This window comes from Herpailurus yagouaroundi, unplaced genomic scaffold (genome assembly GCF_014898765.1).
Source record: "Herpailurus yagouaroundi ecotype Mexico unplaced genomic scaffold, PumYag 77, whole genome shotgun sequence".
NCBI classification, from domain to species: domain Eukaryota; kingdom Metazoa; phylum Chordata; class Mammalia; order Carnivora; family Felidae; genus Herpailurus; species Herpailurus yagouaroundi.
The window spans coordinates 58,441,530-58,459,116 of record NW_024412388.1 but is presented as its reverse complement, the minus strand read 5'-3'; the positions used below and the strand labels follow the sequence as shown (position 1 = coordinate 58,459,116).

The 17,587-nt window shown below is 35.4% G+C and overlaps 1 protein-coding gene across 8 annotated transcripts in view; it reads right to left on the bottom strand.

Moving 5' to 3' along the window:
- LRRC7 (leucine rich repeat containing 7) overlaps window positions 1-17,587 on the bottom strand; it is a 567,116-nt gene that overhangs the window by 65,629 nt on the left and 483,900 nt on the right. For 6 of the 8 annotated variants that reach the window (XM_040470602.1, XM_040470604.1, XM_040470606.1 and 3 more), the window contains one exon: window positions 11,775-11,894. The exons of 1 other annotated variant lie outside the window; for it this stretch is intronic. In XM_040470602.1, coding sequence (XP_040326536.1) covers window positions 11,775-11,894 — 120 coding nt within the window. Of the gene's footprint in view, window positions 1-11,774; window positions 11,895-17,587 lie in introns of those variants that run through there. One more of the 8 variants, XR_005788653.1, reaches the window with a different exon arrangement.

The window sequence follows — 17,587 nt, the reverse complement described above, 5'->3', positions numbered from 1 at the left end:
ATTATTTCTTCTTCTTCTTCTTCTTCTTCTTCTTCTTCTTCTTCTTCTTCTTCTTCTCTCTCTCTCTGTCTCTCTATTTTAAATATTCAGCTGGGGCAGTTTTGATGCCAAAAATCTATGTTCTCCCATTTGGGCATAGAGGACAATTAAGCACAGATACTTGGAAGGGAGCTCTGAAGCTTAAAAGAGAGGGGGCAGGAAGATGTTCTTTCTCCTGTCCTGGGGACTGGGTGACATTGCATTCTGCTGGCATAGTGCAATATTTTTAGAGGGGGTTATTCAAAATACTTGTTGACTTCAATTTTTTAAGAGTTAAAAACTGGTGATATACTTCAATGCCCCAAATGACAGTTAAAAGGGTGAGGCAATAGGCCCTTTCCCTTCAGTGCATACGCCTTAGGATGACAGCTGGCTGATATGTGCAGACAGTCTTTTCCGGCTTATTGAATCTCATAAGCATATTCTCTTATGATTAAATGTCAACTTATAAAACACAGCTATGGAACTGGAAATTATTAACCAAATGAAAAAAACAATAAAGGATCCACAGTAGCGAAAATGATGAAATTAGAGCTAAGTCTATAGTCTTCAACCTATAATTTGTTTTGTGATGATGCTAACTTACTACATTCCTGAAATAAAATAAAAAGATGTTAACAGTAACAACAAAAATTTGACAATTATTCCTTTCACCCTTAAGATTTATTAGAGCCTTTAGATAGCCAGATAAAGTCAGATAAAAATCAAGTGGCAAGACATGGGATCTTACTCTTGTGATATCTTCTATTCGGCAACAATCCTTGATCATCTGCCAGTTGCCATGTTGTTTAGATCTTCAAATTACATACTCGGTCATGGACATTTTTATTTCACTGGATTAATTTTTCATTTTCCTTTTGCTTTTATATGTCTTCCAAAATGAAGATAGTATAAATGTTATTGAGTTATTTCAATTTTCCTAGGCAGAATAGTCATTTTTTTTTTTAACGTTTATTCATTTTTGAGACAGAGAGAGACAGAGCATGAATGGGGGAAGGTCAGAGAGGGAGACACAGAATCTGAAACAGGCTCCAGGCTCTGAGCCGTCAGCACAGAGCCCGAGCGGGGCTCGAACTCACAGACCGTGAGATCATGACCTGAGCCGAAGTCGGCCGCCCAACCGACTGAGCCACCCAGGCGCCCCGATTTGTTTTAAGGAACAACAAGAATTGATGGAATAAGTAGTTTTAATCTGCCACTTTATTGTTTTAATCTGTGGCAAGGTTTTTTTTTTTTTTTTTTAACCTCTGACTTATCAGTCATTTGATAGACGTTCTTTGGGTTTGCACTCTCACTGAGGAAATAATTTAGAGTCAGTCCAGATGAGAGCAATCTCCTGATTTTATAACAGCGATGGCCTTCACTACTGGACACAGCTGTATGTTGTACTTATATTAGGAGATAAAGGGATGTACTCTGGAAATTAAAGAATGTTGTATTTTAAAAAAAAATTTTTTTTCAACGTTTATTTATTTTTGGGACAGAGAGAGACAGAGCATGAACAGGGGAGGGGCAGAGAGAGAGGGAGACACAGAATCGGAAACAGGCTCCAGGCTCTGAGCCATCAGCCCAGAGCCCGACGCGGGGCTCAAACTCACGGACCGCGAGATTGTGACCTGGCTGAAGTCGGACGCTTAACCAACTGCGCCACCCAGGTGCCCCAGAATTAATGTTGTATTAAGTAAAAAAAAAAATAATTAAAAATAGCAAGCATGAAACTAAACAGGGCTTTACTCAACTGCCACTTTTGCTTCAAGTTAGAGATTTTTTTCACTCACATTTCTACAAACTCCTATCCACATTAATAATAGTACATCAATCGATTAAAAATATATCATTCTAGCTGGTCAGATTAACAAAATAAATCTTTGCAATGGATCATTAAATAGAGGAAATTACTTCATTGATTTCTTCAAACGCTTCTTCCTGATTCAGCTACTATTACCGAGGACATGGAACTGCCCCTGAAGGGGCCCCTTTCCATGAAAGTTTTGACTTCCTACAGGCCATGTACTCTTGCTTTGGCAATTAATTCTTATTTAACAAGCAAGTCTTACTATTTACTCAGGCTTCTCTCTCTTATTTCAATAATTAGCAATTATGGGGGGCATTGAATCTAATTGGATGCATTCATTCTTATTTCAATAGTATAGTGAAAGACATGGCTGCACTGATTTACTGGAATAGATAATATGGCAATCAATCAGGAAGCTGTGTTTTAAAAGCATACATTTAATTCATCTGAATAATGGTTCTGATACTGGTAACATAAAAGGAGTGCAACTTGAAATTCTCAAGACTAGATTTGAGCCCTTAGCTTACAATTCCTACAATTATTCTTTGGATTATTGTATGTATTTTAACACCTAGCAGTGCATTTTTATCCTGTTCTAGAACAATAACTGATATTTATGCCATAAAGACCATGCTGAGGATACGCTAGTAGATATAAAAGCATATATTTGTTAGGCAGGGGACATTAGTGCATGTCTTAATGTAGTCACTAAACATAAGCATCAGAAATTTCAAAGAGCCTCCAATGGATATTTGGTGGATGCCTAACAATATTAGCAATAATTGATACTTAACCATAAATCATATAAGATAGAGTTTTCACCTACTTCCCTCTCCTACTCTTGACCCCTCCTAACCTGGAAGGAGATTTGTATGACGGTGGGTATGCTTGCTTCCCAGGCAACTCGTGTGTTGCTTAACACTCCTTTTTTTGGGTGCTGGGGTGGCTCAGTCGGTTAAGTCTCTGACTCTTGATTTCAGCTTAGGTCCTGATCTCATGGTTTGTGGGTTCAAGCTCCACGTGGGGCTCTCTGCTAACAGCGCAGGGCCTGCTTCAGATCCTCTGTCACCCACCCTCTGCCCCTCTCCCAGTCATGCTAGCTCTCCCTCTCAAAATTAAATGAACGTTAAAAAAAAAAAAAAACCCTCCTTTTTCAATCTAAGGGCAAAATTAAGGAGTGGGTACTAAATATGCACACAAATAATCATTTTCAGATTATTTCTGGATACCAAAACCCTACTTTCCAGGATATCAAAGAAAAGTATAGTTGCATTATTGTAGATCCAGAAAGTTGTCTTCAAAATCCTGCTAGGGATTAAGGTTCATGCATTTGCTATCTTCCCACTGTTCCCCTGTCCTTTTTAAACTTTAGTTCCCTGAAAAAAGTGGCTTTTGGTCAAGAGAAAAATTGCATATATTAGTGTAGGAAATGTCTCTCTGGGGGCAACAGATTGTGCCAAGAGTTTTTTTTTTTTTAATTTAAAAATCCATAATTATATGACGTCATCAATTTGCCCTTTCACTGACTCATTTCTTCATTTTTGGGCAGAGCTCCCTGACAGTGAATGAGTTTGGCTGGTCTTTCTTCTTGAAGCTCAGCAGCCTCAGTGGAATATGCTGTCACAGTGGATATCAATGTGGTCTCGATAGAGTCAATACAGAGTCCTAAGTGACACCGCCGTGAGTGAGAGTGACAGGAAGAGGATGAGTGAAACAAGGAGAATCTCAGTCTACCAAGTGACTCAGAAAAATCTTTTCCTAATGTTTAGAAAAAAATGTTTGGAGCTTAAAATGACTATATAAAGGATTCCAACCTGTTTTTGATTTTCAGGGATGGCCCAGTCTACCAGAAAAATTAAAGAAATATTTACTCTGGCCAGTGCAAAATGTGCCTCTATCAGAGGAGAAAAATGAGGCCCGGAAAAGAGAAGCAGAAAAGCAGGAACCAGGATTGTGCTTGGCATTACTCACAGTGATAGGGAAAGTTGTTCTCATTTGCTTATGGACTGACAAAGTCGAGGCATTTATTCCTTGTGGTTCTTTACTGTTAATAATGTGCATTGCTTTGGGAGGGAAAAATACAAAGCCTCAGGCAAAACCTACTATACCTGACATATTTCTTTCTGTACAAAAGAAGAGGTTAGCTACAGAATTGACAATTACTAAGTTTCAGAATATTTTTTTTATTTCACTTTTATTTTAAGCTGGAACTTGACTCTGATGTAGTTGATGGAAATGAGAAACATACCTATTTCCCTGTATCTTACCTCCTATATGCAAGGTTTACTGGGTTGATTTTCCTATCTGCTTCTTCCACATATTGACTTGTTCTCTTATAGCCTCAAGATCTACTCTACTTTTGCCATCCTTACTTTTTCCAGCATTTAAATATTCATCTCTCTTTCTTACCTGTTCTAGACTTTCCACTATTTCCATATAAGCAAGCTATATTTACCCGCCTCCCTGCCTTTGATATAAGGGATTCCAACAGCACTATTGCTGTGTCTCAGCTAAATTACAAAAGTCATGAATTATTGTTACTTTTATTTCAGTTCCACATATATACAGTGCGTATAGCAGTATTTTCTCTTAATGGAAAAGGGTTTGGAAAAAGTAACTTTTCAATGGCTATAACTTAATAATCATGTATTTTAAATACTTTTTTTTTTAATGTTAGAGAGAGGAGTGACAGTGAGGGAGAGGGGCAGCAGGGAGAGACAGAATCTCAACTTCCCCTGCCTAACAAATATATGCTTCTTTAACATATATTTATGTTTATTTATTAGAGCCATCTCTAATGATTATATATTTTAGATTATATCTATGTTTATGTTTATATGCTTCTTTAACATATATTTATGTTTATTTATTAGAGCCATCTCTAATGATTATATATTTTAGATGATATCTATGGTAGAATAGTAAAATGCTTTTTATTTAAACAACTAAATATGCAGGTTAATTTTCATCTGTCACACTTTTAAATATCTACTTTTTATTTAAAAATGATCTCACTTTTTTGGAAAGTTCTACAATAGATGGACTTTTATTACCAAGTGGAAAACCAATTCTAGTAAAAATTTGATTCACTTGTTTTAAAATAAAAATGATATCTTGACCATATGGTCAACAGCAAGGCAACATAAGATTTTCAGAAGGTATTTTAGATCTTATCTTTCTAAGTATGTATAGAAAGAAATGGTAAAATGCATTATACTAAGATACATGAAAAATGCCAAAATTAAAATAAGGAATGAATATTCCTTCCCAGGAACTTAATTAAAAAATTTTTTAATACTTCATATGATTTGAAAAAGCAAAAATTCTAATTTGGTTCCTGGGAAAGAAAGGATAAAAAGACAATGAAAATGATAAAAAAAAAAAAACCCCACATAAGTTTTCTTAACTTTCTTTAAGTTTCTCCTAATGAGTTCATGGGCATGCCTCACAGATGACAAGCATCTGGCAATCACGAAGCCCTTAATGGCTGAGCTGGCTTTGTAGATGTGAGAAAATCCTGGGCAAATTCAGCATCAGGGACAAGTTTATGAGCCAAGACTAAATTAGCTGCATTTTTATACTTTTCTTCTCAACTGTGTCCATCTTGATGTTGACCCTTGGTACCTATCTTTATTATTCTAGCTGCCAACTCATTATGCACTTAACCTAGAAAAACAGACACTTGGGGAAGGAAGAGTTGCTAATGCTGAAAGAGACCTTTGAATGTCTAGTCTTTACATATTAAAAGATTTTCAGATTTAATATCACTAGGATTTTAAAGTTTCTTGGTTACCCTTTCCAGAAAGGGAATGTTTTAAGTTTCATTTGTTTTAATATGCCACTTTAGCCTTTTTGCCACAATGCTTTTCTGCTCCAACATTGCAACATATCCTTACGGGCTTTATCCTTCAATTTTAAACCTCCTCAAGGATATGCAACCTTAAGACTCTCAAAATTTTTTTAAGACTCTCAATATTCTTAAAAGAGTTTGTCATTTCAGAAGTAGGGAAAAACAGCCTTGTCATTCCTATGGAAGGAGTCTACCAAATCAGAGTATAATATCTGGCTTTAAAATGAAAAAATTTTCACATAAGAAAGGAAAAACAAAATTTCACTATGAACTTCCTACTATTTTCTCTTAAGTATGGGAATGTAATCTAAAATATGTAGTCACCTGTGAAATCTTGGTGAGTAATCTAACTTAAACCCCACATCTCTCGGAAGAAACTGTTTCTTTTCCGGACAGCGGATAAAAATAATAAAAAATAATGAAAATAATAGTACTTACCTGATATGGTTGTCATGGGGATTAGATGAAGAAATACATTATGACATTTAGCACAATACCTGACACAGAGTAATATTTAATATATGGTACATAATAGTTCTTACCAGAGTGACTTTAGCATAATCCAACAGATGACAGCTGTGAAAGCAGAGATGTGACAGCACTCTAACATACAAATATTCCTGAAACCACTGTTGTTTTCAGCCATTCAAAAGTTTTTTTTTTTTTTTTCAACGTTTATTTATTTGGGGGACAGAGAGAGACAGAGCATGAATGGGGGAGGGGCAGAGAGAGAGGGAGACACAGAATCGGAAACAGGCTCCAGGCTCTGAGCCATCAGCCCAGAGCCCGACGCGGGGCTCGAACTCACGGACCGCGAGATCGTGACCTGGCTGAAGTCGGACGCTTAACCGACTGCACCACCCAGGCGCCCCTCAAAAGTTTTTAATAGCAATTCTTAAAGTGCTTGTGTAGTAATGTTTGGAATTCAGGGGGAGGTTTACATAGCTGTGACATGTTCTTCCAGCAATGACCCCCAGACTGCATTGACGGATATTTAGAATTTGAGATTTTGGACACTGACATAGTAAGAGAGAACTGAAAACTACCACCTACTATTACACCATTAAAAGAAAAAAAAAAAGTCAGTTAAATCCCACCTCTTGCCACTCAGAAAAAAGAAAGCAAAAAAACAAGTCGGGATTTAACACCCTCAAATTTTGCCATGGATTAGCCACTCTCGGTACTCAGGACAGAAATAGTAGATAAGGAGCAAAATCCTTTCTGATCGATGAACACTTTTTGTCTATTTTATGTGTCTGAAATATTTGATGTGTTGGAGGGTACCCAAATTTGTTCTCCTATAGTGTTTGCAGTACTCACAGGCATATCCGTGAGTACTACCAATATTAGTTCAACCAAAGAGCTATGATAGCCAGAACGGAGAGCCACAGTTCAATCAAAGCCTTTCTGAAACTGTGTCTCCCCCTGAATCTCTGAAGCACCACAAGGTTTCTGATCATGGTAGTATCACAGCACTAAATACCACACAGTTGAAGTATCACAGTAGTAACATAGGAGTATCTCTAAGAATAATAATAAGATTGTTTAAAAACTCTAATACAGAGATTTCAAGAAATACACTGAAATGGAGCTGGCTACGACTTCATCATTTATTCTCCTTTGATTCCCCATTCCATTTGTAGTCCAATTCTTAATTTTCCATTCTCACTCTGTCTACCCTGACTACTCACTTCAACTGCAAAAGTAATATTGATTTTTTTTTTTTTTTAAATTTTTTTTTTCAACATTTATTTATTTTTGGGACAGAGAGAGACAGAGCATGAACAGAGGAGGGGCAGAGAGAGAGGGAGACACAGAATCGGAAACATGCTCCAGGCTCCGAGCCATCAGCCCAGAGCCCGACGCGGGGCTCGAACTCACTGACCGCGAGATCGTGACCTGGCTGAAGTCGGACGCTTAACCGACTGCGCCACCCAGGCGCCCCAGTAATATTGATTTTTAAAAACATTCACTGTATAATAAAATATAATTACAATAAATAGTAGTATTTTTTTCATATTTATTTCAGTGAATCCGGAAGCCCAGGTTAATAATCCCATTACCATTTTCATTTCCTTAAATTGATTCTCACTGAATATTAACTTAATATATTCATTTAGAATATAATAAACTAAATTTGGATATTTAGAGCATCTTTTAATCTCTCTACTCTGTGAGATAATAGGTAGACACATCTATACGTTCTAAAATCCCAGATTTTAGGCAAATTTCAGGTAATCTGAAAATGCATATCATGATAGTGGGAAGAAGATACAAATGAGTTTACACATGAAAGACATACTACATTATTTCACATTTGAAAAGGAGTATCAAAGGTTATGAAGTTTTCACATAGATGAAATAATTATTTTAGTCTTAAATAAGACCAACTACCTTACTAATGTTTAATCAATACAGGATTGCATGGGGTTCTTAAAAAAAGTAGAGAAGCAAGCAAATGATTATCATGATTTTTACTGATGATATGATTATGGAGCTTGAAAATAGATTTCAGGTAAAGTGCATATATGGATGGTTAATGTAAACACCTCTTAATTCCATTTAGAATAATAAGTGAATAAAGCTTTTTCTTTCATGGGAAAATTATAGTAGCTTTTGCAACTATGTAAGTGGATATGGTTCCCCCCTTGGGTAGGCAACCTCCCCTTGGCTCTGATAGGTATTCCTTCAACTTCCTGTCATCACATTCATCCTCTTATCTTTCCTCAAAAAGTAGTAGATCCCCCTCCTTTCTTCGCTGAGATTTTCAACTTTCTCTTCACCGGTAACTTCTCATCAGCCTTCAAATATGATCAGGTGTCTGCCACTTTAAAAATTCCTTCTGTCTTCCTTACATCCCTTTTTATATTCTACCATAATTCTTTCATTCCTTATGAAGAAGCTCCTTTCTTGATATTCTAGGTTTCTATGTTTACCTACTCCTTAATGTAGGTTCCAATGAATTACACTCCATCAAGTAGGTATTAAACTGCTTTTGCCAAGACCACCAATGATCTGTTTCTAAATCCAGAAAGCCTTTAGTCATACTTATTTTGTTTGAATTTTTTTTTGTTTTTGGCAACACATGACACTGTTGACCACTACTTCCTTAAAACATTTTTTTCCATCTAGTTTTTTATTGGTCACTGGAGTTGAGAGCCCTATCTATTCTACTCCAACTGATTAGTCAAAGCTAATCATATAATTCCATTCATTTTGCTAGGGGTGGGAAGTCCTTCACTATTTTGGATCAATGAGATCTAAGAAGACATTGGTATTTAGGGTTGAAAAGTTTTGCTTGAAGTTTTGAAAAGTTTTGCTAAGAAGAGGTAGGGATTTAGGATTGAAAAGTTTTGCTTGTAACAGACTGCTTTTGGAAACTTGGCTCTTTCCCTTGATGGATTTGGAAGAGGAAGCTTGTATCTCTAATTGTCACTGGCACACAACATAAATAATGAGAGGGACCAATCTGGGGATAAAGCCAACAATATGGATAGAAGAATGGAGAGGGAGAAAAACCCTAAGTATTTAAAATAATATAACTGAAGACTAAATCTGAGGCTTACTCTAGATCTTGATAATCAGCTAGATATTTACTTAATATTCAAGGCTGTTTCCCTTGAAGTTTCTATAACTTGTGGTAGACCCTATTGATAAAATCTATGGTTATTCCTTCTCTGTTCTTCTTCCTAAGAACATCCCTAAATGTTGGTGTCCCATGGAGCCCTGTGTCATCCATCTGCCTCACAGCTCAATTATGACATATATTTTGATGATTGCTAAGTCTGTATCTTTAGCTAAGATTTCTCTCCTGAACTTCAGATAAATATCTCTAAATATCCACTAACCGTTACCACTTAGATACCCTAAAGATACCTCAAGTCAACACAGTAAAATGTAAACTAGGCTTGCCTCCTCCACTTCCAACCATTAACTCTTCTTGTGCTTCCAGTCTCAGTGAATGGCACATCAGTCCCTTGTCCAAATGAGAAACCTGTGTCTCAACCATGGAACTTATATCTATCTCCTATACCCTATGTCCAGTCAATCCCAACATCATGTTGGCTCACCTTTTAAGAAGATATTGAATCTATGCATTTTGCTCCACCACCCATTGCTTCCACTTACTCTCCCCTGTATTACAGTAGAAGCTTTTTAACTGGTCCAGTTGCCTTCAGTCTTTCTTCTCTATAATCCATTCTCTGAAAAGCTATCAGAATGTTCTTTAAATGAAAATTTAATCTTTGCTGTCTCATGTTGAAAACATTTCAAAACTCCCCTTCTCATTTCCTTCAGAATAAAGTACAGCACGATCAACCTTCTGTTTACCTTCCAGCCTTATTTTACACCACTCGTCTCAACTTTGGTTTCTTTACTAAACAGGTGCCCTTTCCAGAAAATCTCATAACCCTGTGTCCCAACTTCAAAGCACTAATCACACATTATGTTTATCTGCTGTGTTAAATATTGCCCAACAGGCAGATTAATAACATGTGTAACACCTGTAATCAGGGTATTAACAGCTACTTGAGGTAAAATAATTTGATATTTAATATATATATATATATATTTTAAAAATCACTGAAGTAGTCATCAAGAGGAAAATCATCACCTAAATTACAAAGAAAGTATGTGATTATGTAGTATATATGTAAGCTATGAAGCATAATTATAAAATTCAACCTAAGAAATAAAATAGTAGCAAGAATAATACAAATTTCCTCCATGATCTTACCCCAGTTTCCTCTTTAGAGATACCTCTAATCATAAATTTTGCTAACCATTCCCTTTTGAAAATAGTTTTCTGACTCATGTACTTATGCCTAAACAATATATTTTAGTTTTGCTTATTTTTGAGAATTATAAATTTGATAGGTTTGATGTGTTCCATCTTCTGAAACTTGTTTTTTACTAAAATTATGTTTCTAAGGTTTATACATATTATCATAATTACTGATTAACTAATTTTCATTGCTTTAAAATATCCTTTTGTGTGAATAACAGAATTTATTTACACACTTTTCTGGTGGTAGGTTTTTCCGGTTTCCTACCATTGTAAACATTAAAAGTGTCTTGAATAACATTTTAGGAGGACAATTTTTAGAATATAAGGTACACTCATGGTCATCTTTATAAGATAATTTGATTCCAAAATGGCTGTTTTTATTCCTACAGGAACTATGAAAAGGTTTCCATTGCTCTTATACTAGCAAACAGTTTACATTTTTCAGACTTAATTTTTGTGGACTAGTAGGTATAAAGTAGCATCTGTTTTTTTTTTTTTGCATTTCTGATTGACAAAAATATTCTGCTTTTTAAAATGTTTATTTACTCTCCTAATTCTCCTTGTATTTTACCATTCTTTTGTATTGTGTTGTATGTCTTTTCTTATTGACTATATGAGTTTTAAAAAATATATTCTGGAGTGGCAATCCCTTGTCTCTCATATATGTTGTAATTATCTTTTCCTGGGTTGTGGCTTTCTTCTTATTCCCTTTATGGTAATTTAACATGTAGCATTATAATTACTTACTTATCACTTAGGCTACCTCACTAGACTAAAAGATCTTCAAGTTAAGACACCATATCTTACTTTTGTTCCCCAGAATCTAAAAACTGCTCAACACATAGCTGAGCACAGTTGCTCAGTAAGTATTTATCGAGTGAATGATTAGATGAATGAACTGGTATGACTTTACAAATGGTAAATCAATCTTTTTAGTTGAATTTCATTTTACACAAATTGGCTACACCATACTGCTAAACTCAAGAGGGTCAGAAGTGTATATTACACACAATCCTGTACTTGCACTTCAAAGGTGGGTATCAGACACTAGTAAGAGGTGATAGTATCCATAGAGGTGGCAAGATATTGTTTATAAAAATCTGTTACCAACTCTGAACATTTGGCAGTGTACATTTTTCATTCTTTTCATGCACTTATGGTTAACTAAACTCCTTATAGTGGGAAAATATTTAGTCTAAATTTATTACAAAATTAGAAATGAGGTTATGACATAAAATATGGATTACATATTACAATGGACGCACAAGGTTCATGGTTTGTGTCATTAATTTGAAACTGGTTACCTTTTTAGTAATGGTGTCCGGAGGTACATCCCGCCTCCCAAGAGGATAAGGATTCCATTGGCCACTAGGAGATACATCTTCTTGTCCATTGTCTAAAATGTTGCTTTGCTGGGACGGGGTCTATTGCAAAAATGGTATGGCATTCTTTAGTGATGTAATAGAAGTTTATCAGTTTTCTGAAAAGAGTCCCTAGTGACTGTAAGATTAATTGTGTTTAATCGCAGAAAAACAAATATTCTGAACTGGAAGTATTATTATTCACTATTTACTTAATAAGAATTCTGAATTGACAGGTTTTTGGAAGCAATGAGAAATTCAATGAAAATAACCACTTTAGAGTTATTTACTGAATTTTAAAGAAAAGTTTAGATTATTTACAATACCTGAATAAAAAATAATCCGAATAACATTAACCAATTGTTAAAAACCACAACATTTAAAAATTGCTTAATTCATTTCTTTACTATAATCTTACCGTTTAGACTATAAACTGAAACCATATAATACATAGTATATAACTTTCAATATTCCAAACCTAAAACAAATTTTATAAGGCTGTACTGATTCTGGGAGAACATGCGTTGCACTAATCCAAAATAGTGTTAATAATAGCATAGTGTAAGACTTACGGTACTATGACATTATCTACAGATAGCTTTTAGGGAAATATGAAAGCAACATCAAAAACGTTGTGCTATTAGAATCACAGCATAAAATAAATCTGACTGTTGTGTTTCTAAATTTATTTATATAGATCATTTGTGCTTTAAGTTTAAACACCTCATAGATTTTTAGCTGATTTACTGCTTATTTTTTTTAACAAATAATAATACCCCTGTATTTATTATTATTAGTATTTGATATGGGAGAGAGTTCCATAGTTTGACCTGAGCAGGTAATTACAACCATCAGAAAGATGGGCTCCCATAGAGGGATATAGTAGTGGTACATTTTTCCTGTGGAATGAGATTAACTTTTCTCAATGACTTTTCTCCTTCTCTAACCTACCACATATGCAGCTACTCCTTGATTTGCTGGGGAATTCTTCTGTGGATGAGAAATGATGCTGTTTCGTACACCGTTTTCTGTATATGTTTTGAAGTATCCCTATGGATAAATCAAGCCTAGTTAGAGGGTGCATGTGCAGCTCTATTCTGTGTGAGGAAGTGTCCAACCCCAGGGTGGGAGAACTGGGCCATTCTCTTCACAATGTTGCACAGATGGGCGGCTTGGCAGCTCTCATCTGGTTATACAGAGTGGTCCTTGTTGGTTTTTAAAAAAACAATTATATAACCATCCAATCTGCATGCTGATTGCATGCGTTTTTTAAAAAGGATTGCTTGGAACTATTTTAAAACAGGGTTATGATACCAGATGGAGTTTTCCTAAGGTATAATGGATATAATGAAAAGTAAGGAGGTAACTCAATTTTCTTATTGTACTTTGGCCATGTGAATTCCTTTTTCAGGAGTCTATCAGAAACTATGAACAAAGAGAAAAACCATCCTGAACTGAAGCTTCTGGGTTAGCTAGGAATGCATTCACTTGTGGTTGTTTGAAAATTCACATGTAGGTAACACATTTAAAGTACATATTACTTGAAAAAAAAACAGATTGCTACTAAATCCCTGTCTGTCTGTTTTCAAGCATTAATTTTCCTTTATTTACTAATATTTCCTTTATAATATTTCCATTATAGTCTTTTCCTTTTTCAGATTAACACGTTTGCATATGCCCCTCCCCCACAGTTTTTCTATATATTAAAATACAACAAATCAAGTTATTAAAATTAAGCAGTTAAAATATAAGTATTCAGGGTAAGCACTCCTAGCTGGTGTTTTTTTGTTTGTTTTTGGTTTAAATTAATATCCATGTCTTTCTGGCTTGATTTCTTTGCCAGTGAAATGGGATAAAAAATGTGTTCATCTGGCTAGGTGTTTGCAAAATACACTTTTAAGAAGTGGCCAGAATATATAACACAAATATCCCTTTTTTTCCCCCCTCTATATCATGTCCATCTCCTTCTCTATTTCCTCTACGAGTCCTGCTTCAGCTTCCCAGACAGGACTCTTTGTCACAGAGAGCAACTGAGAATTGCAGATTTTTTCTTGGTGTTAAAAAAAGGTGAAAACCCTTTAGTTGACATTCTAATATCGTAATGGTGTAGGTTCTTCATTCATTTAGGAATCTCTCTCTCTTTTTAAAATTAGAATTAGCAACCACATCGATTCTACATTACAGGGGTCAAAGAAAACATAAACATGCAGACACGTGAAAAAAATACTTTCACTAGACACGGAAATTAAAGGAATTTCCTGAAAGCAATTTCCTTTATTCATTTCAAGAATGCTCTGGCCTTTTTTGTTTTTCTTAAGTGAGACATCCTGGGAGGAAGGGGAGTTTAAGTTTGGAGAAGTATAAAGACCATGAAAACAGCTTATCAATGTTGGGGGGAGGGCGGGGATGGGTAATCTAAAAAAGAATTATACAGTGGGTTCACATTCTGTTCCTAAGGTGTACAGCTATTTACTAAAAATTATTACTTTTCACAAACTGCTACTGAATTGTATGTAAATGCAGTTGCTGAGTTGTGAAAATTCTAACAAAGGTTAAAAGGAGCAACTGAAAAACATTTAAAAAAGTAATGAAGCTATCATTGTTGAAATTTGTTATTTCAGAGAAAATAACCAAATTGAGATTCAGTTACTCATTCAATTATTTCTAATACTACATTCTAGATGTTTTCTTTAGATACTTTAAAAAAGTAGGAATGAATCTTCTTTTCCTCAGCATATGTAACCAATTAAATATAGAAGACATCAAAAATTACCATATTGCACCATTTTCTCAGCGTCTAAATTCTGTAGATCTTTAATATTTCAAAATATAGACAAAATGGTCATTATGATTTAGTGAAAAATCAGAAATTATATTTGTTAAGAAATACTCCAATGCTAGGAGTTTTGCTGATGGGACTCTGTCCCAAAAATGACCATGGACATTTATAGATTTAACATTTATGTTTTTGACTACTGTGAATGAGCACAAGTGTGTACTGGAAGAAGTAATTTCTAATTTGGCTGAGACATAAATATGCATGAAAACGTGTGATATATATATGCATGTATATAAATGTGTGCATGCATGTGTTTATATGTGCCTATGTGAGTATGTGTGTATATGCAGGATTCACGTATATGAATAAATGAGCTTAGCTGACCCAGTAGTTTTACTTGGGTTAGCTAATTAATGGATACACTGAATGCTTGACAAATTATACTTACTGCATTTAGCTGGAGATTTTATATGAGAGTGGAATTAGCATTTGGCACTTTGCAAATGTGTCAGGATGTATGCCTTAAGATCTCAAGGATCTATTTTGCTTAGTAATTAGCCTATAGTTCACAAAGGCATTACCATAGATTCAAAAATGTTTTAAAAACAATTTTCCCAAAAGTATTTCCAGTGAAAATTGGAATATAATTTATTTTCCACATATATTTAAAAAATAGGTATTACAAAGACAAATATACGCCAAGTTACAATATAAATGATTTTGATTTCAAGGGGTTCAATCTGAAGGTGGTAATGTAATGTTCAGATGATTTTTAAACCAGCATTTCATTATTATGGTTAGGAAGCGTATGTATGAGTACTAACATCATTATGTTGGTAATGTTAGTCATTGTCCATGAGGATTTATGTGGATTTACAGGCTGGAGGTTTTTTTCATAATTAGAAAGATAAGTGAATCTTCCTTGAGTGATAGATAGCCAATAATAAATCCAGCAGAATCAATAGAAACTATAGGCAATAGAAACTATAGCCCCAAGGTGCTACATAAATCTTGCTTTGCTTTCAGCAGAAAAAAAATGGGATTAAGTAACCCATGAGAGTAGGGTGAATAAATGCACATCAAATGTTGGTACTATTTGATCCTGAATCATGTGCATAGATCCAGTAAGAAAGGACATTAGAAATTTAAAAAATAATTTTAAATAGGTGCAAACATTTCTATCTAAATTTCTCTAATTCAAAAGATAGTAGGATGAGTATCAAGTAATAAAACAGATAGCAAGGCCATCTTCTTCCAGGCAAAATTCTATGAAAAGATTATTTAATACATATATTTCCATCACTTCAACTTCCCTTCCTCTGAAATTGTAATTTATATTAGTGTCTGTTCCAATAAGGCACTAAGTAGTGGGTGCTACGGTATAATATGGTGGTAGAAGTTGAAAAGAAAGGAACAAGACAAAAAAGTATCAGTTTCTTCAATGTGGAAGAGATCATGCTATACCCCAGCCACACACCTGCAGAGGTGGAATTAGAAGAGGCCAGTGATGTTGGTGGGAATGCAAACTGGTGCAGCCGCTCTGGAAAGCAGTGTGGAGGTTCCTCAGAAAATTAAAAATAGACCTACCCTATGACCCAGCAATAGCACTGCTAGGAATTTATCCAAGGGACACAGGAGTACTGATGCATAGGGGCACTTGTACCCCAATGTTCATAGCAGCACTCTCAACAATAGCCAAATTGTGGAAAGAGCCTAAATGTCCATCAACTGATGAATGGATAAAGAAATTGTGGTTTATATACACTATGGAATACTACGTGGCAATGAGAAAAAATGAAATATGGCCTTTTGTAGCAACGTGGATGGAACTGGAGAGTGTGATGCTAAGTGAAATAAGCCATACAGAGAAAGACAGATACCATATGGTTTCACTCTTATGTGGGTCCTGAGAAACTTAACAGGAACCCATGGGGGAGGGGAAGGAAAAAAAAAAAAAAAGAGGTTAGAGTGGGAGAGAGCCAAAGCATAAGAGACTGTTGAGAACTGAGAGCAAACTGAGGGTTGATGGGGGGTGGGAGGGAGGAGAGGGTGGGTGATGGGTATTGAGGAGGGCACCTTTTGGGATGAGCACTGGGTGTTGTATGGAAACCAATTTGACAATAAATTTCATATATAAATAAATAACAAAAAAAAACTGAGAATAAACTGAGGGTTGATGGAGGGGTGGAAGGGAGGGGAAAGTAGGTGATGGGCATTGAGGAGGGCACCTGTTGGGATGTGCACTGGGTGTTGTATGGAAACCAATATGACAATAAATTTCATATTAAAAAAACACACACACAAAAAAAAAAAAAAAAAAAAAGAAGAGGCCAGTGATTTCTTCCCCAGTCCCACTTGTCTCTGGGGCTGCAGTAGCAGGAATGATTAACTTGTGATTTTGGGGTGTTCACAATCTTTGGCCTTTCCCTGCCATCAAGCATATTTCCTGGTGATACTGAGTGCCCAGGAAATGGGTGAGCATGAGGTAACTTTAAGCGGTTACTTTAAGGTAAAGGTAAGGTAAGGTTACTTAAGGTAACATTAAACATTTACTAAATTCTGCTATGAGAGCCCTGTGTCCGTAGCACAGAGGGAATGATTTGGGTCATGATAGGTTTTGGATTAGTTAATATATTCGACTTGTGTATTCTCTTCTCCATCCCATAATATCTATTTTTCTGGATTATTGTGAAGATGATGTGAGATCATAATGTATATGAACAAACTTTATCAACTATTTTGAGTTATGTTCTCTGAAAATGCCAGGTTTTATAAATATTTGAGAAGGCTTCATTGTACAGTAAAAACAGCAGGGACCAGGGTGCCAAGCAGAGTCAGATTCAAATTTTGCCTACTACCATGTTAAGTGCCAGGGTTACAGTAGTAAAACAGAATTGAGGGAAGTTCCTTTGTGTGACACGTGAGCCTCAGTTTCCTCATTTGTACAATGAGATAAATACTTCCTTTGTGGATTTAT